We start from the raw sequence: 23,414 nt of genomic DNA, 5'->3' as shown, positions 1-23,414 counted from the left end.
TTTTATTTTTATGTGTATGAGTGTATTGCTTGCATGTATATAAGTGCACCTGGAGTTACGGATGGTTTTTAGCTGGCCTCTGGGTGTTGGGATTTGAATCTGGGTCCTCAGCAAGAGCAGCCAGTGCTCATAACTGTTGAGCCATCTCTCCAGCCCCTCTGGTAGGGTTGTTAATTTTACTTTGCATTTACCAGATTAACTGTGAGTACCTTTTTTTGAAAAAAAATACTATTTTTATTTTATGTGTATGAGTGTATTGCCTGTGTGTATGTAAGTGCACCTCTGTCATGCAATGCCTTGGAGGTCAGAAGAAGGCATCAGATCCCTTGGAACTGGAGCTATGAACGGTTGTTAGCCTCCATGTGGGTGCTGGGAATTGAACCTGGGTCCTCTGTAAGAGCAGCCAGTGCTCTTAACCTCTGAACCATCTCTCCAGCCCCGTGAGTACCTTTTCCATATACTTACTGGTCATTTGTATAACCTCTTATGTAGAGCCTGTAATTTGTACACTGAAAAATTGATAGTCAGACATGGTGGCACATGTATGGTATCCTAGCACTTGAGAGACTGAGGTAGGAGTGTAACTAAAAGTTTGAGGCCAATCTAGCTTGCACAGTTCCTTTCTCAACAACAATAAATAGGCTAATTTGGTTGATTAGTAGATCTTTGTTGTTGTTGTTGGTTTGTTTTTTGAGACTGGGTCTCCCTGTAGCCCCAGCTGACCTGGAACTTGCTGTGTAGACCAGGCTGGCCTCTAGCTCACAGAGATCCCCTTGCTTCTGCTTCCCTCCCAAGTGATGGGATTCAGGGTGTGCACCACCAGACCTGGAGCCTTTTCATGCTCTTTCATGATGACACCCTTGTTCTTTTTTTTGAGTCAATTTAGCTTTGTTAGTTCTTTGGGGACCTATTTATGAACTTTTATTTAACCAAAGTCATAGAAATATTATCACTGCTGGTAGAGGCTTTGCTTTACCTTTCTCATCCAGCTGTGTGATCTGTCAGGAATTACTTTTTGTGCACAGTGCACGTGTGAAGTAGGGGCAGCACCATGCATTCTTTCCCGATTGCATTCCACTGGTGTCTTTTTATACATCTAGCACTTTCCTTCCTCCCTTCTTCCCTTCCTTTTTTTTTTTTCTTTTGAGACTTTACAGCCCAGGTGGGCTTGAAACATTTTGTATCCCAGGCTATATTCAAACTCCTTATTTTTTAAGTGCAGAAATTGTAGATGTACCACTCTGGCTATGTCTTGCACTTTGTATGTGGGTCCGGTTTGGGCTTCTCTTTTTGTCTGTCTTTCTTGTAATCTTGTTTTTATAAGGCTTGATATACTACTTATTTTTTTAAATTTAATTTATTGTTCTTTTTCTAGCTCGTTAAGATGGAAACTTAGATAGATAAATTGATTTTCATTGTTCTAAATAGAGCTTTCTTAAGCCGGGTGTGGTGGTGGATGCCTTTAATCCCAGCATTTAGGAGGCAGGCGGATCTCTGTGAGTTCAAGGCCAGCCTGCTCTGCATAGTGAGTTCCAGGTCAGCTGGGGCTACAGGGAGACCCTGTTTCAAAAAGACCTAAAAAACAAAACAAAACAAAACAAAAAACAACTAAATAGAGCTTTATTAACATAAAAATCTAAAGTCCAAAATACTCCAAAATCTGAAACTTTTGATGCTAACATGACACCACAAGAAGGAAATCCCACAAATTGACCTCATGTGACAAAGTTCAGCTAATATTTAAGTGCACTAAAAACTCTATTAAATATTATTAAAAGTTACCTTCAGACCATGTATATTAGGTACGTGTGAAATGCAACAATGACTGGCCCAAGCAAATAATGTCTACTGGTGCAGTAGTGGCACTTTTATCTCAGGGTCAATCAACAACTAATTGGACTTAAGGCCTGCTCAGTGGGAGAGAAATCATGCGTGGTACTCTAAGCATAGCCAAGTATACCTGGCTGGAGAGGTTGTAGACCCTAGAGAAAAACCTACTTCTGTTACTTCCCTACACAAGCGCAATTTCTTATTGTATTCTAAATATGTATCCTTATATTTATAGACAAGTGTATCTCTTACCACTCATCAAAGCAGCTTTTATTTGTTTGTTTGTTTATTTATTATTTATTTATTTTGATCTTTTTTTGAGACAGAGTCTCTCTGTAGCCTCAGCTGGCCTGGAACTCACTTATGTAGACCAGGCTGGCCTTGAACTCTGCATCCTGAGTGCTGGGATCAAAGATGTGGGTCACCATGCTGGCTCAAAGAAGCTTGTTTTTGCAGCAAATGGAGACTATTAAAAAGGTCAACAAGAGACATATATACAATGTAACTTTTATATCTAAGGCTCAGGGAATATCAAGGAAGAGGGGGCAGAAAGAATGTAAGAGCCTGAGGGACAACACACCTGCTGCTAGTCAGTGTATTTTAGATATGGTAGAGAAGCTGTATCAGTGAAATTACCATAGTATGGTAGTCTAATGAGATATACATAGTCACAAAATCAGTTGACATGCCAAAGTGGATGGGGAAAAATCATGGGGTCCCACTTGAATATGAGGAGCTATAAGCAGTCAACGGTTGCTGAGGGAGGGAGAATCTGTTTTCTCTGGGGACTAGCTCCCTGAGGTTATCTAATCCCAAGTGGGCAGCCCTAAACAGATACACATGAGCACCAGTAAATGTACTCAGTGCAATACACACACACACACACACACACACACACACACACACACACACACACAATATGTATATGTAACAGTAAAGAAGAGAACAAGAAATTAAGGGATCATGGGAGGAGTTGATAGGGGACTGGGATGGATAGAAATAATGCAGAGATAGTACTCATGTATGAAATTCTCAAAACTAAGAGAACTACAAATTTAAAAAAAGAAGTGTGTGTGAAATAAATGTACTTCACCTTTGACTTGGGTTCCCATCTCCAAGATATCTTATGAATATGTAAATATCTCCAGATCTCCAGATCTGGAAAACAAGTCTGAACTCTGAATCAGTTTTCTGTAGCATTTTGGACATGATAATCTATGTGGACATTTAAGAGTATTAAGACTTTTCTTTTAATCAGTTACACAGATCTTGAAATACAGTTTTTTTTCGTTTTCATTCACTTATAATTAATGATTTTTTGTGATGGAAATTAACCCAGAGCCTTATGAATACTGAGCATATGTTTTTCCACTAATCCTATACCCCAGCCCCTGGTTAAGAATATTTTAAACATAGGCTGGTGTTGCAGTGCACACCTTTAATCCCAGCACTTAGGATGCAGAAGCTGGTGGATCTTTGTGAGTTTGAGGCCAGCCTGGACTACAGAGTGAGACTGCCTTAAAAAAAACGGTATTTTGAAGAGGACTTGGTGGCTCATGCCTGTAATCCAAACACTTAGGAAACTAAAGGAATTCTGGCAGGAATTTGAGGCCAGCCTGGGCTCCTGGAATAGTGAGTTCCAGGTCAGCCTGGGCTATAGAATGAGATTCTGTCTCAAAACATAAACAACAATGACAAAAATGTTAAAATTTCTTTGGTGATTTCTATTTATTTGTAGAAAGAAAAGTAAGTTTATTTAGTATACTGCAAGGAGCACAGCAGGCATGACAGTACTGGAATGCTGCCAACTGTGATTTCTTCTCAGATCTGTAGGTTAATTAGAAGTATTTTTGTCTAATTTCAGAATGTGGAAATTAACTGGGTGTGGTGGCACATGCTTTTAATCCCGGCACTCATGAGGCAGAGGCAGGTGGATTTCTGTGTACCTAGTCTACATAGGGAGTTCCAGGCCAACTGGGGCTACAGGGAGACCCTTTCTCAAAAAACAAAAAAAAAATAGAGATTATTTCATCATCATCATCATCATCATCATCATTATTATTATTATTTGTATTTGTTATTATTATTATTATTATTATTATTATTATTATTATTATTATTTGTGTGTGTGTGTTTTGAGACACACAGCTGGCCTGGAACTCACTATGTGGGACCAGGTTGGCCTTGAACTCACAGAGCTCCATCTGCCTCTGCCTCCCGAGCGCTGGTATTAAAGGCGTGTGCTACCATGCCCGGCTAATTTTTTTAAATGTATATGGGTATTTTTCCTGTCAGCATGCAAGTGCACCATGTGTATACAAGACCCACTGAGGCCAGAAGAGAAAGTTGGATCCTTTGGAACTGAAGTTACAGATGATTACTAGCCACCTTGTGGGTGCTAGGAGCCAAACCTGGGTTCCCTGCAAGAGAATCGGGGCTCGCTTTCTCTCTCCCTTTTTTTTTTGGTCTTTTTGAGACAGGGTCTCCCTGTAGCCCCAGCTGGCCTGGAACTCAGTATGTAGACCAGGCTAGCCTTGAACTCACAGAGATCCACCTGCCTCTGCCTCCTGAGTGCTGGGATTAAAGGCGTGTGCCACCATGCCCAGTGAACAATGTGTTTTAAATTAGTATTTTCATTGGTTCTTTGAGAATTTCATACAGTGTATTTTGGTTATATTCACATCTCCTCCATCAGCTCTCAGACCCACCCCCCATCTCCCTATACCCCCTTTCACTTCTTATACTCTATTATTAATATGTTATTTTTATTTTCATTTTTGTTTTTTTTGTGACAGGGTCTCCCTGTAGCCCTAGCTGCCCTGGAGCTCACTATGTAGAACAGACTGGCCTCTTGTATCTCTTCACAGAGATCAGTCCACCTCTGTTCCCTAAGTGCTGGGATTAAAAGTGTGTGCCACCATGCTTGGCTTCCTATCAATTTTAATTAAAAAATTTTTTAATTTCTATGAGTGTTTTGCCTGTATGTATATAAGTGCACCTGTGCCATGCAATGCTTAAGGAAGGCAGAAGAGAGTCATCAGATCCCTTGGAACTGGAGCCACAGATGTTTTTTAGCTATCATCTGGGTAATGGGAACCGGGCCCCATCTTCTGGAGGAGTAGCCAGTGCTCTTTACTGCTGAGCCACCTCTCTATCCCCTATTGTTATTTTTTTTTAAAGGCCTATGGAGTCTCATTTCTGTTCCCCAAATGCTCTTGGGTGTGGGTCCATGCCCAAGTCTGGTCAACCTACCTAGCATCACACCATTGAAGAAAACTGCCTCTCTTCTCCCAGCAGCTATTAGTTGTCTGTTTCCTCAGCTAGGGTGGGGGCTTCTTGTTCACCTTCCCCTTCCATGCTGGGTACTTACGAATGCCGACACAAGTGTTGTAGGTTTATATGTACAGCTACCTTGTTATGTCCAGTAAACATAAAGGTGTATTCATTCACCTCTCCTCTACAATGATCTCTGAGCCTTGTGAAGAGAGGGTTTGATATAGCTGTCCCATTTAGGGCCAGAAACTGTTGCAGTTGAGGAGTCAAATGTGTTATATATGTCAGTTAGCTAAAATTTGTAAATTGTGCTGTTTTAAGTCTTCTGTATCTATTGATTTTTTTCTACTTTTTTTCATCAGTTACTGAGAGTTTTGCCAGTCTTCAAATATTACATAGCTGCTTATTCTTTGCCTTTGGATTTTGCTCTCTGTATATTGAGGCTGCCTCAGTTTCATAGAAATTTAAGATTGTTATATTCTTGGTGAATTGACTTGTCATAATTATGGAATTTTCCTCTGTCTAATAATGAGTTTTGATTTTAGGTCTAGTTTGTTTGATATAGCCATACCAACTATCTCATGGTATTTGCATGTTTTACCTTCTGCATTTTCTTTGTTTCTTTGCTCCATTTAAATATTTTATTGATTATTTATTTTATGTGTATGAGTGTATTGCCTGCATGTATGTAAATGCACCTGTGTCATGCAATGCGGAGGTCAGAAGATGGTATCAGATTCTCCTGGAACTGAACTTATTGATGGTTGTTGGCCACCATGTGGGTGCTGGGTCTTCTGCAAGAGCATCTAGTGCTCTTAACCATTGAGCCATCTCTCCAGAGTCTGTTTCGTTTAAATTTGTTTTTCTTAAGTAGCAAACAGCTGATTTTTTTTATTTAGCACTTAAAATTCTTTTTTGATTTATGTGTATGAGTGTTTTGTCTGCATGTAACTGTACCACATGCATGCAGTACCCGAGGGGGCATTGGATCCCCTGGAACTGGAGTTACCAATGGTTGTTAGCAGCCATGTGGGTGCTCTGCAAGAACAGCCAGTACTCTTAACTGCTGAGCCATCCCTCCAGCCCATTATTTTTATTTATGTGTATGTGTTGCTATATGTTTATGCATGTGTGTACAAGTGCCTACAGGAGTGCATCTGATTCTCTAGAGCTGGAGTTAAAGGTAGTTGTAAGTTGCCTGATGCTGGGAACCAAACTCTGAACCTCTACAAGAGTAGCATGTACTCTTAAATACTGGATCATCTTTCTAGTGTCCCCTCCCCGGTTTGTTTTTTTATCCAATACGATAGATTTTTAAAAATGTGTATTGGTGCCAGGTATAGTGGTACACGCCTTTAATCCCAGCACTCAGGAGGCAGAGGCAGGTGGATCTCTGAGAGGTCAAGTCCAGCCTGGTCTACATAGGGAGTTCCAGGCCAGCTGGGGCTATAGGAAGACCCTGTCTCAAGAAGACCCCCCCCAAAACAATTCAAAACATTGAAACAGTAACATATAAGACATCTTCTATAGTGACAACTTAATTGTCTAGTTTCCTTCCATGTATGTAGCTGAAACTTCAGTATTGTATTTTTTGTTTCCAGAGATATAAAATGAAAGACTTTAAATTGAAGTCTTTTGTTGGTGGTGGGGGGGTTGGGAAGGAAGACAGTGTGTCATTATGTAGCCTTGGCTGGCTTCATATTCACAGAGATCCATCTGCCTGCCTCTGTCTGCTTGCTTGGATTAAAGTTGTGTGCCATGTGCCTGACCAAGTTGATTTGTAGAGATAATTTTTTCTTAATTATTTATTTATGCATTTGATAGGGTGTCCAAGCATAGTTTGTGTGGTTACTTCCTTTCACATGTGGATTCCAGAGATTGAACTCCGGTTGTCAAGCTTGGCAGCAAGGGCCTTTATGTGCTAAACCAACTGTGGCCATTTAAGTTAATTTTTTAAAAAATATTTTATTTATTATTTTTATTTTATGTGTATGAGTGTTATTGCCTGCATGTATGTGAGTGCACCTGTGTTGTACAATGCCTCGGAGGTCAGAAGAGAGCTTCGGATTTCCCTGGAACTGGAGTTAAGGACTGTTAGTAGCTGCCATGTGGGTGTTGGGTCCTCTGCAGGAGCAGTCAGTGCTCTTAACCGCTGAGCCATCTCTCCAGCCCCAAGTTAATTTTTTTAGGTCTTCCACCTCTGATTCTGAATCTCCTTACCTATAAAATAATGCCTCTTGGGCTGGAGAGATGGTTCATTCATAACACATGTATAAAAAATAATAAAATAGGCCAGGCATGGTGGTGCACGTCTTTAGTCCTACCACTTGGGAGGCAGAGGCAGGAGGATCTTTCTGAGATCAAGGCCAGCCTGGTCTACATAGTAAGTTCCAGGACAGCTGGGGCTACAGGGAGACCCTGTCTTAACCCCCCCCAAATAATGCCCCCATATTTTATAAAATAATAATTCAGGTTTTTTTTTTTTGTCTTTTTGAGACAAGGTCTCTTTGTAGCCCCAGCAGGCCTAGAACTTGCTATGTAGACCCTACTGGCCTCAAACTCAACTGCACCACCTGCCTTTGCCTCCCAAGTGCTGGGAAAAGAATCCAGTTAAAGTTAGTATCTAGCTATTAATTTTTTGTAAGCAACTATTATTACATTAGTAAGGATGAATGTGAATATATTGCATTACTGCCCTGAATTTGCCTTATTTTCTATTGCTTGCTGTATTATACTTTTTTGTTCTTTCATTTGTGAAGGAGCTTTATTCTTGCTTGTTTGGTGTGCCAGTGTTTAAATAATGGAAATGATTCTATTTATTTAAAACCAACCAGGGGCATATGTTTAAAGGTGTTTTATTGTTAAAATTTATAGTGATTATTGCCCCATTCACTACTAGGTGGTATTCTCTTGCATAATAAATTTACTTTTTTATAGTGCTCTCTCAGAGGAAGAAAAGTCAACATTGCGTGCAGGGCTCATCACAAACTTTAATGAACCAATTAACCAGGTTAGTGACAAAATGAATGCTATTTGTTCTTTTAATTTTTACTTTAAAAATTATAATTTATTTTATGTGTATGAGTGTATTGCCTGCATGTATGTGAGTGTGCCTGTTTTGTGCAATACCTGAGGAGGTCAAAAAAAGGGCATCAGTTCCTCTGGAACTGGAGTTATAGACAGTTGTTAGCCACCATGTAGATGCTGGGATTGAACCCGGGTCCTCTGCAAAAACAACCAGTGCTCTTAACTGCTGGGCCATCTCTTCAGTCCCCAACTTTTGCTTTTTTAAATAATTTTTTTTCCTGGTATTAAAAGAAAATTTTTAGCTAGGTGTGGTGGCGCACACCTTTAGTCCCAGCACTGAGGAAGCAGAGGCAGGTGACTCTCTTGTGAGTTTGAGGTCATCCTGGTATGTAAATGAGTTCCAGGGCATCTGGGTCTACAGGGAAACCAGTTACAAAAAAGAAACCAAAAAAAGTACATTATGGTGGTACATACCTGTAATCCTAGCATGTAGGAAGTCGAGGCAGGAACATCAAGAGTTTAGGGTGAACTTTATATAGAAAGTTGGATACCATTCTGGGCTACATAAGACTATTGTTTCAGTGTCCTCCCCCCAAAAAAATTAAAAAGAAAAAAAATCTTACTTCATTGCTTCTGTTTGTGATGTTTTACACAGCTTGTCTGCTGGCTTTGAAATTTTGGGAGCCAGTTGTAGCTGTTTAGAACTGGTTAGATCTGGCAGTTGATGACTTAAAACCCAGAAGTCATTTTTCAGAGTATTTTAAACTTTCAACTTCCTTAGTTTTTAAAACAATATTTAAAGGAAGTCTTAAAAAATAACTGTAGTCTCTCTCACTTTTTTAAGTTGTTTGGTTTTTTAGGGAGGAATGCAGTTGAGACTGGATAGCTGTGCAGCTCATTCCGGCCTTTCATTGCAGTTGTCCTGCCTTAGCTCCCAAGGACTAGAATTATGGATGTGTGCCACCACACTTGCATATTCTAGTCCTCTTGTGTATGAATTAATTTCTTCTAAGTGGGAAAAAGAATACACTATTTGTTACACACCTAAAACATGGAAGCATTTAATCAGAAATTAATTTTAATGATCTACTGTACCTGCATCTTCTATATTTTGAAAACTACAAAATAATTTTAGATTTCTTTTCTATTTTCTGCATCCACCACATTTTCAATTTCCTGTGGCAGATAAGTCATAGATCATATGGTTTTAATTTGTGTACAGGCTTAAAATTCTTAAGTATTTCTAAGATGATACTAGTTACTGTACTTGATTTTTTGAAATTTGAATATCAAAGCACACTGGATCTAGCAGTATTTTTTTTTCAAAAAATATTAAAAATTTTTCTTTTACTTTATGTGTATGAGTGTATTGCTGGCATGTATGCAAATGCACCTGTGTTGTGCAATTCCTACGGAGATCAGAAGAGCAAGTTGGATTTCCCTAGAACTGGACTTACAGATGGTTATTAGCTGCCATGTGGGTATTGGGACTCAATCTTGGGTCCTCTGCATGAGCAGCCAGTGTTCTTAACTGCTGAGCCATCTTTCTAGCCCCTCTAACAGTATTTCTGAGGTAGTTTTATTTTGACCAGTTTAAATGATGTCTGTTTTGTGATTCTTTGCAAAGAAGATGAGGATAGGGAGAATGATGTTATTCACTGGGGCAGGAGGTGTTGGGGGTGTGTTTGAGGGATTGAAAGCTAAATCATTGCATATGTGTTCTCTCAGAATTTGGGGAACACTTAGAAATATTGTTTAAATGTCTCCTACCTAACCTTCATTTTTTTATCAAGGCTCTGTTTCTTTTTTCTTAAAAATGTATTTATTTTTATTTTATGTTACGAGTATTTTTGCCTGCATGTATGTAAGTGCACCACATGCATGCAATGCCCCAATGTCCACAGAAGCAGAAGAGGGCATCAGATCTCCTGGAACTGGAGTTACAAGATGGTGTGGGCTTCAGTATGGGTGCTGGGAACTGAATCCAGGTCCTCTGTGAGAGCAGCTAGTGCTCTTAACCACTGGGCCTTCCCTCTCATCCCAAGGCCACATTTCTTAAACTTTGTGGCTGCAGAACCTCTTTATACTGCTACTGTTGAAGAACTTGTGGAGTATATCTTTTGGAATTTATTGTATTAGAAATTAAAACTGAGAAATTTAAACAGTTTAGTTTAAAAATAAACTCTATTTGGTTTAACATTTTTTGAAACAAGCAGTAACTTCTCAAAATAAAATTTTAGTGAGAAGAGTGAGTTTGAGGCTGTTTTGGGTAACCTGTGAGAGTTCCCCTCCCCTGCAAAACCCCCAGCACACACAGAGAGAGAGAGAGAGAGAGAGAGAGAGAGAGAGAAGAGAGGGGAGAGAGAGAAAGCTGGTAAACAAGACCATAGAAAAGATTTTTAGAGTCCACGGAATATGCTTTGGGGACTATTGTCTTCAGTAGTTCAGTATAATTTTAATCATTTTTGTTAATATATAGCTTTAAAGTAAGAGATAATTTTAAACCATGAATGTATTATTTATCCATTGCCTTCATTTCATGACTATTTGTCAACATTGCGTGCAGGGCTCATCACAAACTTTAATGAACCAATTAACCAGATTGCAACTCAGATTGCAGTGCTGATTGCAAAAGTTGCCCGGTTGGATTGTCCTAGACAATGGCCTGAACTGATTCCCACTCTTATAGAGTCAGTTAAAGTCCAAGATGACCTTCGACAGCACAGAGCATTGCTTACATTCTATCATGTTACCAAGACCCTGGCATCCAAACGACTGGCTGCTGACAGAAAACTGTTTTATGATGTAGGTTATTTCACATTCATTTGACTATGAAAATTATACTATTTGTGTAAAGGTGAATGTAGTTTTCCTTTTTTTAGTATTTTATGGGAAGATTGTGAATTCTCACTGATTTTAACCTTTGCAGTGATTGAATGGAATGATCAGTGTCAGTGAGGATGTCACTTAGGATGATTGGTTGAAAGGGAAATTGATTTGTGACTGTTGACAGGGTTTAGATGTGATAATGAATCTTCAATGAAACAGTGGTAAAGGGAACTGCTAGGGAAGTAGTAGAGTTAGATAACTGGTGGATGTAAGTTGAGGTACCACTGAGAGGTTTATTAGTCACTTTTCTTGCCACTGTGACAAAATACCTAACAGAAACAACTTACAGAGTTTGTTTTGGCCCTTCGTTTTAGTCCATCATGGCAGGGAAGGCATGGCATAGTTGATGGTGGTAAGTACATCTGGTGGAGGCTATTCACATCTGAAGGGAAGCTGAGAACTTGGTTTAGCCTGTCCCTAGCCACCCAATTCTGCTAGGTAGGCCCCAGTTCCAAAGGTTCCAGAGTATTACAAAATAGCACCACCAACTATGGTTACAGTCCTTCATCAAGGGCAGTCAAGGCAAGAACTCAAGGTAACTTGAAGCAGAGACCAGGGAGGAATGCTGGTTATTGGTTTGCTCCTCCTGGCTTGCTTAGTTATTTTTCTTTTACTGCTCAGGGATGGCACTGCCCACAGAGGCCTGGGCCCTCCTACATCAATTAGAAGTTGAGAAAATGCCTCATAGACATGCCCATACGGCCAGTCAGATAGTAGGAACTCCTTAATTGAGGTTCCCTCTTCCCGGGTGATTCTAGTTTGTACCAAGTTGGAAAAAATAACCATCATACTTAATGTCAGTGGGAGTATGAATTATTTTGACTTCTAAAAGTTACATTCTTACATGTTGCTTTTTTTATTTTCAGATATAATTTGTATTTAGTCTAGGAAGTCTTTATAAGTAGTGGTTGATTTTTTTTTTTTTTTTTTTTGGTAATGGGATTCTAATTCCTTCCTGTACTTACTAAAATACAGGTATGCCTAGCCTTTGTAACTTCCAGTGACAAAACATTGTGTTGAGTTGTAGACTTTTCTCAGATCACTACATTGAGGTTTTACTACTGTGGGTCTGTTAACTAGTGTAGAAAAGTGCATGTGGAATTGGTGCTCCATAACTGTTTAATGAATAATCAGGGTGGGGATATAACTCAGTGGTAGAGTGTTTGCTTGCCTGTCATGTTCAGAGATCTGGATTTGATTCCCAGCACTGCAAAAACAGTCCACCCCAAGATTAAACAACAGAAGAGGCATGCTCTTAGAAATTACTGTATTTAAGCTGGGCTTAGTGATGGCACCTATAATCCCAGCAGAAGCAGGTGGATCTCTGTAAATTTGAGGCCAGCCTGGTTTATATAATGAGGTCTAGGCCAATCGGAAAGAAGGAAGGGAGGGAAGAAGAAAGAAAGAAAGAAAGAAAGAAAGAAAGAAAGAAAGGAAGGAAGGAAGGAAAGGAAGGAAGGAAGGAAGGAAGGAAGGAAGGAAGGAAGGAAGGAAGGATTATATTTCAGAGTTGTATAAAGCAAAACTTCATAAAAGCAGATTTTTGAGTTTTATAGCAAGCTAAAAATAACTAAGAGAAAGTTACTTAGCACATCTCATTTTGGACTGAATTATATAAACCTGGAAACATTGGTTATATATATCTAGTAGGTGTTAGGAAGAGAATCTGGCCTAGTGAGCTCGAGTTGTTGAATTGCAGGTAGCTATGTGGGAAGACTATTACGAAGAATACTTTTGCTGGTTAAAACTACTTCTATTATTTTGGTAACCTGAGGTACAGAAACTCTTCTTTTGATATTTATTGTAATGCCAAGATGGTCTTCAAGTATCAAATTAGCTTTCCACATAAAAAAAGTATGAGTTCATAGCTGAACTAGTTGCTATGGCACAATAGTGTAGGGTACAGTTAAAACCACTGCCTGCTGCTCAATGTAGTTCCAGGATTTTTATTTTCCTTTTCCCCTCCATATTAAAGTAGATGAAGTTCTTTTTAGAGGTGTCAGATTGCAAAATCAGCAGTGAGAGCAAATTGTTTTGTAGTAACAAAATTAAACTTGATTTGACATAAACAAGAATTAATTTTCTGTAAAACAATCTGCCTTTACATATAAACCTAGTTGTTAAAAACTTACATTACCTCCAGTTAAAATGAAAGCAAGAAAATTTGTGATAGAAATAATAATTCTAATGTAATTTTAAGACTACTGGCCAATATCCTTTTTTATATAAATTTTTTTTATTGAGCTTTTGTAACTTCATACAACAGTTCTTAATCAAATTTAGGCCCCTTCCCCCATCCAGGCCACCCCCATCTCCCCACTGGACTTCATGTATTCTGCCATACATGTTTAAGTCCTATCCATTCAGGCATTTGTACCTGTGTCCTTCAGTGTAACTTTGTCCACTGGAATCTAGTCACCCCATCTAGAGATCATATGTAAGGCATACTTTCCCCCACCCAGCAGCAGTCAGTCTCCAATACTTCTCAGTGTAGTGCCGGCCCGCCACCTATTTCTCTCCTCCCCTTGGGCCCTTGTTTAATTGAGTTGGCATTGGTCTTGTGCTTGATGCCAACATTGCCACAAGTCTGTATGTACAAGCTTCCAGTGACCTGGAAGCCTCTGCTTCCCCATGTTCATGAACCAGCCCTGGCTCTTACAATCTCTCCTTCTGTTTCGCAATGTCCCAGAGCTGTGGGTGGATGAAGTTCCATATGGGAGTCCTATTCTACACTCTGCAGTCTCTTTTTCTTTAAAACTTGGCCAGTTGCAGCCTGTGTGCATTTCACTCTGTTGTATAACGAAGCTTTACTGGTGAGAGTTGAGGGATGTATTAGTTATCTCTCTACCCCTTGTTCCTCTATGATCCATGAGTCTTAAGTTGTAGAGGTTCAGCTGTAGATGTGTCACCTAGTACTAGGCATCTTTCAGACATATGTTGTCTGTGTCTGACCAGATGTGCAGTTCTGCAGTAGTCTTCATCTGCTGCAAAAGGAAGCTTTGATGAGTGGTGTATGGTTTGCTTGTCTGTAAATATAAGGATCCATATTTAGCATATAGTAAGAAATTTCGTTTGTCCAGAGATATGAAAGAGGGTTTTCTCTAGGGTCTAAGTCCTCTCCTGCCATGTGTATTTGGCTGAGTTTACAGTGCCATCCATGAGTTTCCTCCCATTGAGAAGGCTTTAAGTCTAATTAGATAGCTGTTGATAACAGCACCACTACTGCACCAATAGAGGTAGTTTGCCATGCTGTGTTGTTATGGTTATTAGGCTTTAAGGCTGGATTGAACTACTGATTGTTTTTCTCCCTTGGCAGTTTGCATATCATCATCTAGCATTATGATAGCCAAAGAAGGCTTCCAGGTCAGTTCCTGTTCCATTCCTCTATACTAAGTATGTCTTGTCTTCATCAGTAGGGTCTTATCTAGTTCTGGAAGATAACCAAGAGGTTTGGCAATAGCCTGTGTTATTTTAGGAGTCTCCTGGACCACTTTCACCAACCACTCAGAGGGAGATCTCTTCTGTCTGTCACTGTGTTCTTTGCCAAGCTCTCCCAGGTATGCATATACACTAATGTTCAGACACTGTATGTGCATTTCTTGGGGGGCTTTGATATCACATTTCCCTCTAGGTTTCCTATTCCCCCAAGATTCATTCATCTCTACTCTTTTTTTCTCCCTCCTTCTTCCCTCTCTAGTCCCAGTGTCCCCATTATCACCACTGTCCCCCCAGTAACACCTGCCTCCCACCATCCTCCCTCTCCTGACCCCCTTCCCACCATGGGCCTTTGCATGTCCCTCCCTCCTCTCTTCCACTGGCCAATATCTTAATCGTGATGTGATATACAAGTGTGTGCTGTATTAAATGATGTAATCTGAACCTGAAGAAGAAAATGCATACCATTCGTAAGTCAACACTTATCGCTTGTTTTTAGAAATATTGGCGAATCATTATGAGAAGTTTTTCAGTGAAGAGTGTCTAATAAGCAGCTTTGGGATTTTGAGCAAGAGCATGCTTAGAAATTGATTGGTTAAAATTTCATTTTAGTTTTAAGGCTATTGAAATAGTTCTATTTTTTTGGCTAACTTGTTAAGCCAGTTTTTATATTTTATTTTACTTTTTTTTTTTTGGTCTTTTTGAGACAGGGTCTCCCTGTAGCCCCATCTGTCCTAGAACTCACTCTGTGGACCAACCAGGCTAGCCTTGAACTCACAGAGATCCACCTGCTTCAACCTCCCGAGTGCTGGGATTAAAGGCGTGCCATGCCCAGCTTATATTTTATTTTATTGAAAAGTTCAGAACTTGGGACTAGAGAGATGGCTCAGCAGTTAAGAGCACTGACTGCTTTTACAGAGGACCCGGGTTGGATCCCCAATACCCACATGACAGCTAACAACCATCTGTACCTCCAGTTCCAGGGGATCTGATGCCTTCTTCTGATCTCCACAGGCATTGCATGACATGAGTGCACTTATACACATGTAGACAATACACCCATACACATAAAATAAAAAAATAAAAAAATATTAAAAAGAAAAGTTCAGAACTTACAGAAAAGGAAAAAAAGGGGACTTAAATTTAGCTATCAGCATTTTGCTTTTTTTTGCCTCACTTTTTTAAAGCTATTTTAGAATATAATTTAAAAATTCATGATACTTTTTTCTAAATTCTTCCAAATTCATCTGTAAAATCAGAGTTTTGTTTTACCCTTAGCAGATTTTAATCATTGCTACCTCCCTCCCTCCCTCCCTTTCTCCCTCCCTCTCTCCCTCTTTCCCTCCCTCTCTTTTTTTGAGACAGAATTTCATATAACCTAGGCTGGTCTCAAACTTGCTATGTAGTTGAGGATGACCATCTCTTGGTCCTCCTGCCTCCCCCTCCCCTCTGCCCTCCCCTCCCTCCCCTCTCCTCCCATCTATTTAATCATTTAACTTACTCTGTCTAAGAATAGTGAAAATAAGCTGGGCATGGTGGTGTATGCATTTATCCCAGCACCCAGGAGGTAGAGGCAGATGGGGCTACAAGGAGACCCTTTCTCAAAAAAACTCAAAACCAACCAACCAACCAACCAACCAACCAACCAACCAACCAACGAACCAAAAATAAATAAATAAATAAATAAATAAATAAATAAATAAATAAATAGTGAAAATAGTGATAAATCTTTTAACTACTTTACCCAGTTTTCTGTAAGTTTCAAAGGCATTTTTACAGATGATTTCTTTGAGCTAAGAGATGAGTGAAATGAGTTGTATCCCTTAAAGTGTGTCTTTTAATTAATTTAGAAGCGTGGTATTCATTCCTGTTCTTGTTCATGCTGTTGAGTTGAAGAAAGGTCAGCTGTTTGGTAGTGTTTCCCACCTTCTGTTGTTCAATGTGTGTCTTGCTGATTAGTTTCAGACAAAAGCATCTTTTGTTTTCTGCAATTTTTGTGCTGCTATTAGTAATGAGTTACATGGCTTTAAAACATTTTAGTGCTGACTTTTCCTAATGGAAAATTGTGAGGACACTGTACCTTAGGCTAAAATCTTTAATGATATTTGAAATGCTAAAGGAATACTGTAATGGTTTGCTTTTTATGCTTAGAGCTAAGCCTGTGCTTCTCAGTTAAAGTCACCAAACTGACAGTTGGTGGCACTGTATCTTCTGGTTAGATATAGGAAATTTAAGTATTTGAGGTTTGCTTGAACCAGTTCTTAAAAGTGCTTCGCCAAATAGCTTATTTGCATATTCTCACTAAACATTCTTTTCCTTGCTACATTTTTCCTTTTTGAGATAGGGTCTCCCTGTAGCCCCAGCTGGCCTGGAACTCACTGTGTAGACCAGGCTGGCTTTGAAGTCACAAAGATCCACCTGCCTCTGCCTCCCAAGTACTGGGATTAAAGGCATGAACCACCACAGAAGACAATGTAAAAAAAAGTATTTTTATTCCTCTTATTTGGTTTGCTTCATCACTTTCTCTTCTCCATCAAAGCTTTTCATAAGCACACATCAGTTGATGCTTTCTGGGACAAATAAAGGTAATGCATGACTTGTGGATAGATGATACTCGGCAGCTGTTTATTGTTTATTCTAATTGTTTCTTTTTCAAAAATCTGTCTTCGTTCTTTTACAGTGGAACTGAAAGTTGTTAAAGAAAAAATTACCGAAACACTTGTTAATGATGATAAGACAGATCTTACTCAGAAGGGGCTAGTAGAAGAAGATTTTCGGTAGGAAAGATAGATTGAGTCCAACACTGAGTACAAGAAAAATGGGAGTCATAGCCAGGGAATAGGGAGCAGAAGGAGTATTAGTGACTGGGGAGTTACTAAGAGGAAACATCCAGGGTAAGAACCAGTTTCTGTTGAAATTGACCTAATAGGATTCTTTGCTCCTGAAGATAGGCCAGAGTGAACTGACACCCTCTGGGGGATTATGGAGGTGAGGAACCTGATCAGATATTTAGAATGATCAAGATGTCTTAGGGAGGAGATGGAGAGATGACTGGCAGCTCTTGCAGAGGACTTGGATTTGGTTCTTAGCACCCACATAGTGGCCAAGAGTATATTGCCTGCATGTGTGTAAGTGTACTCGTGTCATGCAGTGCCTCGGAGGTCAGAAGAGGGATCTGATAAGATCCCCGGGAACTGGAGTTATGGATGGTTGTTAGCCACCATGTGGGTGCTGGGAATCAAACCTGGGTCTTCTGTAAGAACAGCCAGTGCTCTTAACTACTGAGCCATCTCTTCAACCCCAAGATCTTTGTTATTAATGCCTGTAATTTTGTTGTTTGGTTTTTTTTTTTTTTTGAGACAAGATCTCACTATGTAGCCTTGGCTGACCTGGAACTCACTATGTAGAGCAGACTGGCATTGAACTCAAAGGAATCTGCCTGTTTCTACCTTCCAAGTGCTGGAATTAAAAGCATGTTCCACCATGCCTGACCCACAGTCTGTAATTTTTTTATTTTTGAGATGATATCTCCCTATGTTTCCTAGACTGGCTTGGAATTCAGGATCCTCCAATTTCAGCCACCCAGGTACCTGGGATTACAAGTGTGCTCAACTGTGGGCCCACTGTTACTAATATATTATTTTGTTGTTGTTGTTTTCTTGAGACATGGTTTTGTGTAGCCTAGGCTGGCTTCAAACTGGCTCTGTAGCCAAGGCTGGCCTTGAACTTCTGGTCCTTCTCTTTCCACCTCCCTAGTATTACAGGTGTGTGCCATGCTGCTTTTCTTAATATCTACTTAATGCATTTTTTAAAAATGTGTGTGGTTGCATGTGTGCCATGGTATGCATCTGGAGGTCATGGGACAACTTTGTGGAGTCAGTTTTTAACTTCCACTTTACACAGATTGGGACAATCAGACTTACTGAGCCATCTCCCTAGCCCTGTTGTGTTTTTTTTGTTTTTTTTTTTGATGCAGAATCTCATGTACCCAGGCTGGCCTTTAACTCACTGTTGCTGAGTCTGCTCTTGAACTCCATATCATCCTGCCTGTTCCAAGTTAACTATTATTTTGATTGCCTGAATTACATATTTTCTTTTCTTTTTCTTTTTGGTTTTTTAGAGACAGGGTCTCCCTGTAGCCCCAGCTGGCTTGGAACTTGCTGTGTAGACTAGGTTGGCCTTGAACTCACAGAGATCCAACTGCCTCTGCCTCCCAAATGCTGGGATTAAAGGCGTGTGCCACCATACCCAGTCATATTTTTTTACATATGATTTTAGAGTCAAATTATAAGTGTAAAAGATTTTATGGAACAAAGCAAAATTTTATTTTAATGATTAATTGATTGATTCTATTATTATCTACCTAGCTGTCTATTTATTTATTTATTTATTTTTTGAGACAGGGTCCCACTGTATGCTCTGGAATTTGCTATGTAGACCATTAGGCCAGACTGGTCTGGAACTCAGAGCTCTGCTTGCCTCTACCTCCAGAGTGCTGGGATTAAAGGCATAAACCACCATGCCCAGCTGTTACTGCAGTTGTAATTCTGTGATTAGGATACAGTATTCAGAGTATTCAGAGATGTTTATGGTAGTTCTTAGTCTTTGTTTTGGGAGTGAGTGGAGGGTCTTATATTTAGTGTAAATATAATTTGTACACTATAATTTGTATTTTGTATATGCAGGATAGGTAAGAAATTACCAGTTAGCAATTCCTCAGCCCATTATCAGGTTTGTAAGCACTGGTATAAATTAAGAGCATGGTCTGAAAGCCAGATGGTTTGTATATTTCCTAACTTTAAATACCCAAAAGCAATATGGGCAGAACTGGAGGAACATGGAAAGTGTGACTAATTTTATAGTTTTGTCTGATATATCAATTTGCCTGACATGCCTAGTGATGGTTCATAAATGATTGTTTTTTAAAAAACGAGATTGCAAGCCATTATTGAGGGCAAAAGAAAAGTAAAAATAGAAAAAAATACCAGACTGTAAATACAGACTTGATTAGGCTAAATATTGTTTTAAGAGATGAGTACTTCAGGTGTATAACAGCGAGTGTACAACACACTGTACTTATTACTGTGTGTTGTGGATAAAAGTATTGGAAGCATTGTCATAAATACTTTTGACTGTTTCAGATCTCATTGATGATGTATGTTTAATTGTAAGACCATATTGTTTTCTAGTTGTAATATATTATTCAGATGTGTAGTATATTATGAATAGATTTGATTCTGTTTCTTTGCAGTTAACTTCTGGAATTTATAATTTTGCGTGCTCTCTGTGGAATCACCATACGGACACATTCCTTCAACAGATTGCTTCTGGCAATGAAGCTGCAGTTCTAAGTTCACTAGAACGAACACTACTATCATTAAAAGGTACTATTAAGCTTGCTCTTTCATCTTTGAAATACCATTCCTCAGCACAGTTTCGAAATAGTTGCTTGGGATAGATTTCATTCCTGATTGCACTTAGAAAATAATCGAAGGAGTTCTCTATAAGCTATATAAGACAAGAGCTTAGAGGGCTTTTCTTTTCTTTTGTAAGAATAGCTGTTCTTCTAGCCTACTTTAACTTAGGAAAGTACCAAGTCAGTTGAAGTGGATGAGTTGTATTATGTTAATGATTCTTTTTGTTCTGTGTTCTCCTCTCCCCTGACTTCCTCTCAAATTTATGACTTCTTTATCGTTTTTATATATACACATAACATACATACATACATATTTATGTATATTCATAACCTGCTAAGTTCATTTAGTATTGCCCATAGGTACATGTATTTAGGGGTGGCCACTTATGATTGCATAACTAATCAGGATACTTGTCCCTGGAGAAAACTGATTTTCCCATTCTCAGTAAGCCATTGATTGCCTGTAGCTCTTCATCTAGGCTTGGATCTTTCTGAAATTTCCCCCTTCTACTTTGGCATGTCAGTTAATGCTGCTATTTAATGATATTCTTAACAAAATGAACCTGAAGTCAGCACCTCAGATAAATGGTTTTAAAATCAGACACTGTTGAGTACAGTGTCACACACCTTTAATCCCAGCACCCAGGAGTCAGAGTCACTCGGATTTCTGAGTTTGAGGCCAGCCTGGTATACACAGAGTTCCAGGCCAGCCAGGGCTACATAGTGAGACCCTGTTTAAAAAAAAAAAAAAAATCAGATATTCTAACACAATGCAATCTAAAGATAAACTAAGTTGATGTTTACATGATAAGTAAAGGTAGTAGAAAAATAATAAATATCTCTGTTTTCTGTAATTAAACCGTTATGTTTCTATAGCACCAAAAACCCAACCGGATGTGGTTGGGCATGCCTTTAATCCCAACAGATTTCTGTGGGTTCCAGGCCAGCTGGGGCTATTTGGAGACCCTGTCTCAAAAAGACAAAAAACAGACAAACCAACCAACCTTAAATACAGCTTAAAAATACCTCTTCATAACATACAGCAGCCTCAAATCTAAACTGAGCTATTTCAGGCAGTGTTCATTGGTGTGTGTAATGGCATGCAGTGCAAAGTGTGCATATTGTGTATTCAGAATCAAGACTTCAGTGAAATCCTGCAATGCAGCATGGGCAAGAGCTGCCAGAAACTCCTTGGATTCATTGTATGTTTGATTCTGAACTAATTTTTGGTTTGTAACCCTTTTATTATTGTCACATTTTTCAAACCTTCCATTGAGTTATGCAACCTGATCTGTGGTTGTGCCCCACAGTTTAAGAAGCTGGGCAGTAGGTAATCACCTTCTAAAATTAATTTTAATACACAGCCTTTGGACTTATGAACACAACACATAAGTCTATAGTAATATAGATAGCAATGCTTATTTAATAAGGTGGCTTCACATTTTGTCTCTGGCTGGGATGTGGCTCAGTTGTACATGTTTGCCTAGTATTCAAGAGGCCCTAGGCTCTGTCTTCCAAATTGTCTCAGGCTATCATTTTTATTGTGGAATTCTGCTGTTTTACATGTTATGCTATTGAATCCTTTAGTAGCTCTGTCAAGTAGGACTTACTAACCACATTTCCATACGAGGAAAGTGGGATGTAGAAAGTTTCCCAAAGTTATATGGTTATAGCAATGGAGAGAGGATTCAAATGTAGTTCTGATTTCATCTTTTGCCTTAGTTACCTACATCTGCGCACATTGTTTTTTAGAGTTACTATAAGATGTGATGCTTACAGTTGAGTACCATAGTCTATGCCAGATTTGGAAGGAATTTAATTTTCTCAATATATATATTTATTAAATTTTTGTGCATTTCATACATCTTAATCCTATTTAGACCCCCTCTCCTGTCTGCATCCTCCTCATAGCCTCCCCACTGGATTTCATGCATTCTGTCATGTATGTTAAGGCCTATTGAGTCAAGTTTGTCCCTAGATGTCGCTTGGTATTTCATCCACTGGTGCTTGGTCAGCCTTTCTAGTGTCACTCCCTTAAAGCCCAGTTTTCCCTCACCCAGTAGTGATCAAATGCCAGTAGTTCTTCTTCCTAAGGCTGGGGCTTCCTGCCCATTTCTTCAGTTCTGTGCTGATTTTTTTAAATATTTTATTTATTATTTTTATTTTTTGTATATGAGTGTATTAATTGCATGTGTGTAGGTCTACCCATGTCATGCAGTGCCCACAGAGGTCAGAAGAGGGTGTTGGAGTCCCCTGGATCTGGAGTTACAAATGGTTGTTCACCTCCATGTGGGTGCTGGGAATTGAACCTAGGTCCAGTGAGTGCTCTTAATCACTGAGCCATCTCTCTGGTTCCTTTGCTGGGTTTTTGTCTGGTTTGAGTTTGCATCAGTTACGTGCATGCTGTCACTATTGCTATAAGTTCATATGAACAAGTTCCCAGAAAACTGTTTTCTTGTGGTGATCCACCATCCCCGGCCCTTATAATCTTTCTGCCCTCCTTCCACAGTGTCTCTCAGCCATGGGTGGTTGAGGTTTAATATAGGAGTTCTGTCCAGGGACGTGTACTCTGTAGTCTTTTATTCTCTATGCTTTGGCTAGTTGTGGCCTCTATTCTGTGTTGCATGAGGAAGCTTCACTGGTGAGAGCTGAGAGACACATTGGATTTAAAGCTTGCTCAGTGGGACAGAACTCATGTGGTACTATAAGCATAGGCAAATACACATGGCTGGAGAGGTCATAGATACTAGAGAAAACCCTATGTTTGTTACATCCCTAGACAAATATAATTTCTTATTATGTGCTAAATATGTATCCTGTATTCACTGACCAGTATCCCTGTCCCCACTCATCAAAGGAACTCCTTTTTGCAACAGATGGAGACTGTTACAGAGTTTCACTACTGGTCACACACAGAGAATAAATAAGTGTTTGTGAGATGCCCAGCCCTAAGTGACACATCTACAGTAGAACTTCTATACCTAAAGCTTATGGAACATAGTGGGACAGGGGATATACAGAATTTAATTTTTACATGCCCCTTTGGGGGATATTCTATTTCTATGTTGCCTAAAACTGAAGTTTTTTAGTTGTATTTTGAAATTTATAGGAAAGTTACCTTCAATTTCAAGTAAGAAGTATTGACAAAATGTGTTTGTGTGCCCCCCCCAACATATGTATAAACAGCATAACTACATGTGAGAACAAACACTTCTTATGTTGAGAAGAACTGGACTTTTGTTCCATCTTTCCTACTAACTGCTTACCACCCAAATGACTAAGGTTTGCCTGTCTTTATCTACTCAGTGAAGAGATTAATTAAGCCACATTAACCTTCAAGCTTGACTAGGTTTTGTGGTTCAGATTATTATAATTGTGATCATGATAGGATAAAATATTAAGAAATAAGGCCAAATTCCCCTTTCCTTTTCAGTGCTGCGTAAGTTAACTGTGAATGGATTTGTGGAACCTCATAAGAATATGGAGGTGATGGTGAGTAACAGAAGTGATTTATGCTTTGTGGCTACTTGGACAATGTTTGGTA

General features: G+C 39.3%; 1 protein-coding gene across 3 annotated transcripts in view; it reads left to right on the top strand.

Annotated features, from left to right (window-relative positions):
* Ipo11 (importin 11) overlaps positions 1-23,414 on the top strand; it is a 232,719-nt gene that overhangs the window by 30,918 nt on the left and 178,387 nt on the right. For 2 of the 3 annotated variants that reach the window (XM_008856308.2, XM_029557873.1), the window contains exons 4-7: positions 8,041-8,113; positions 10,732-10,935; positions 19,706-19,838; positions 23,304-23,362. In XM_008856308.2, the coding sequence (XP_008854530.1) occupies positions 8,041-8,113; positions 10,732-10,935; positions 19,706-19,838; positions 23,304-23,362 (469 nt within the window). The remainder of the gene's footprint in view (positions 1-8,040; positions 8,114-10,731; positions 10,936-19,705; positions 19,839-23,303; positions 23,363-23,414) is intronic. The other variant, XM_029557874.1, reaches the window with a different exon arrangement.

This window comes from Nannospalax galili, unplaced genomic scaffold (genome assembly GCF_000622305.1).
Source record: "Nannospalax galili isolate Female #2095 unplaced genomic scaffold, S.galili_v1.0 scaffold751, whole genome shotgun sequence".
NCBI classification, from domain to species: domain Eukaryota; kingdom Metazoa; phylum Chordata; class Mammalia; order Rodentia; family Spalacidae; genus Nannospalax; species Nannospalax galili.
The sequence above is the reverse complement of the archived record's forward strand: the minus strand, read 5'-3'. Positions and strand labels throughout refer to the sequence as shown.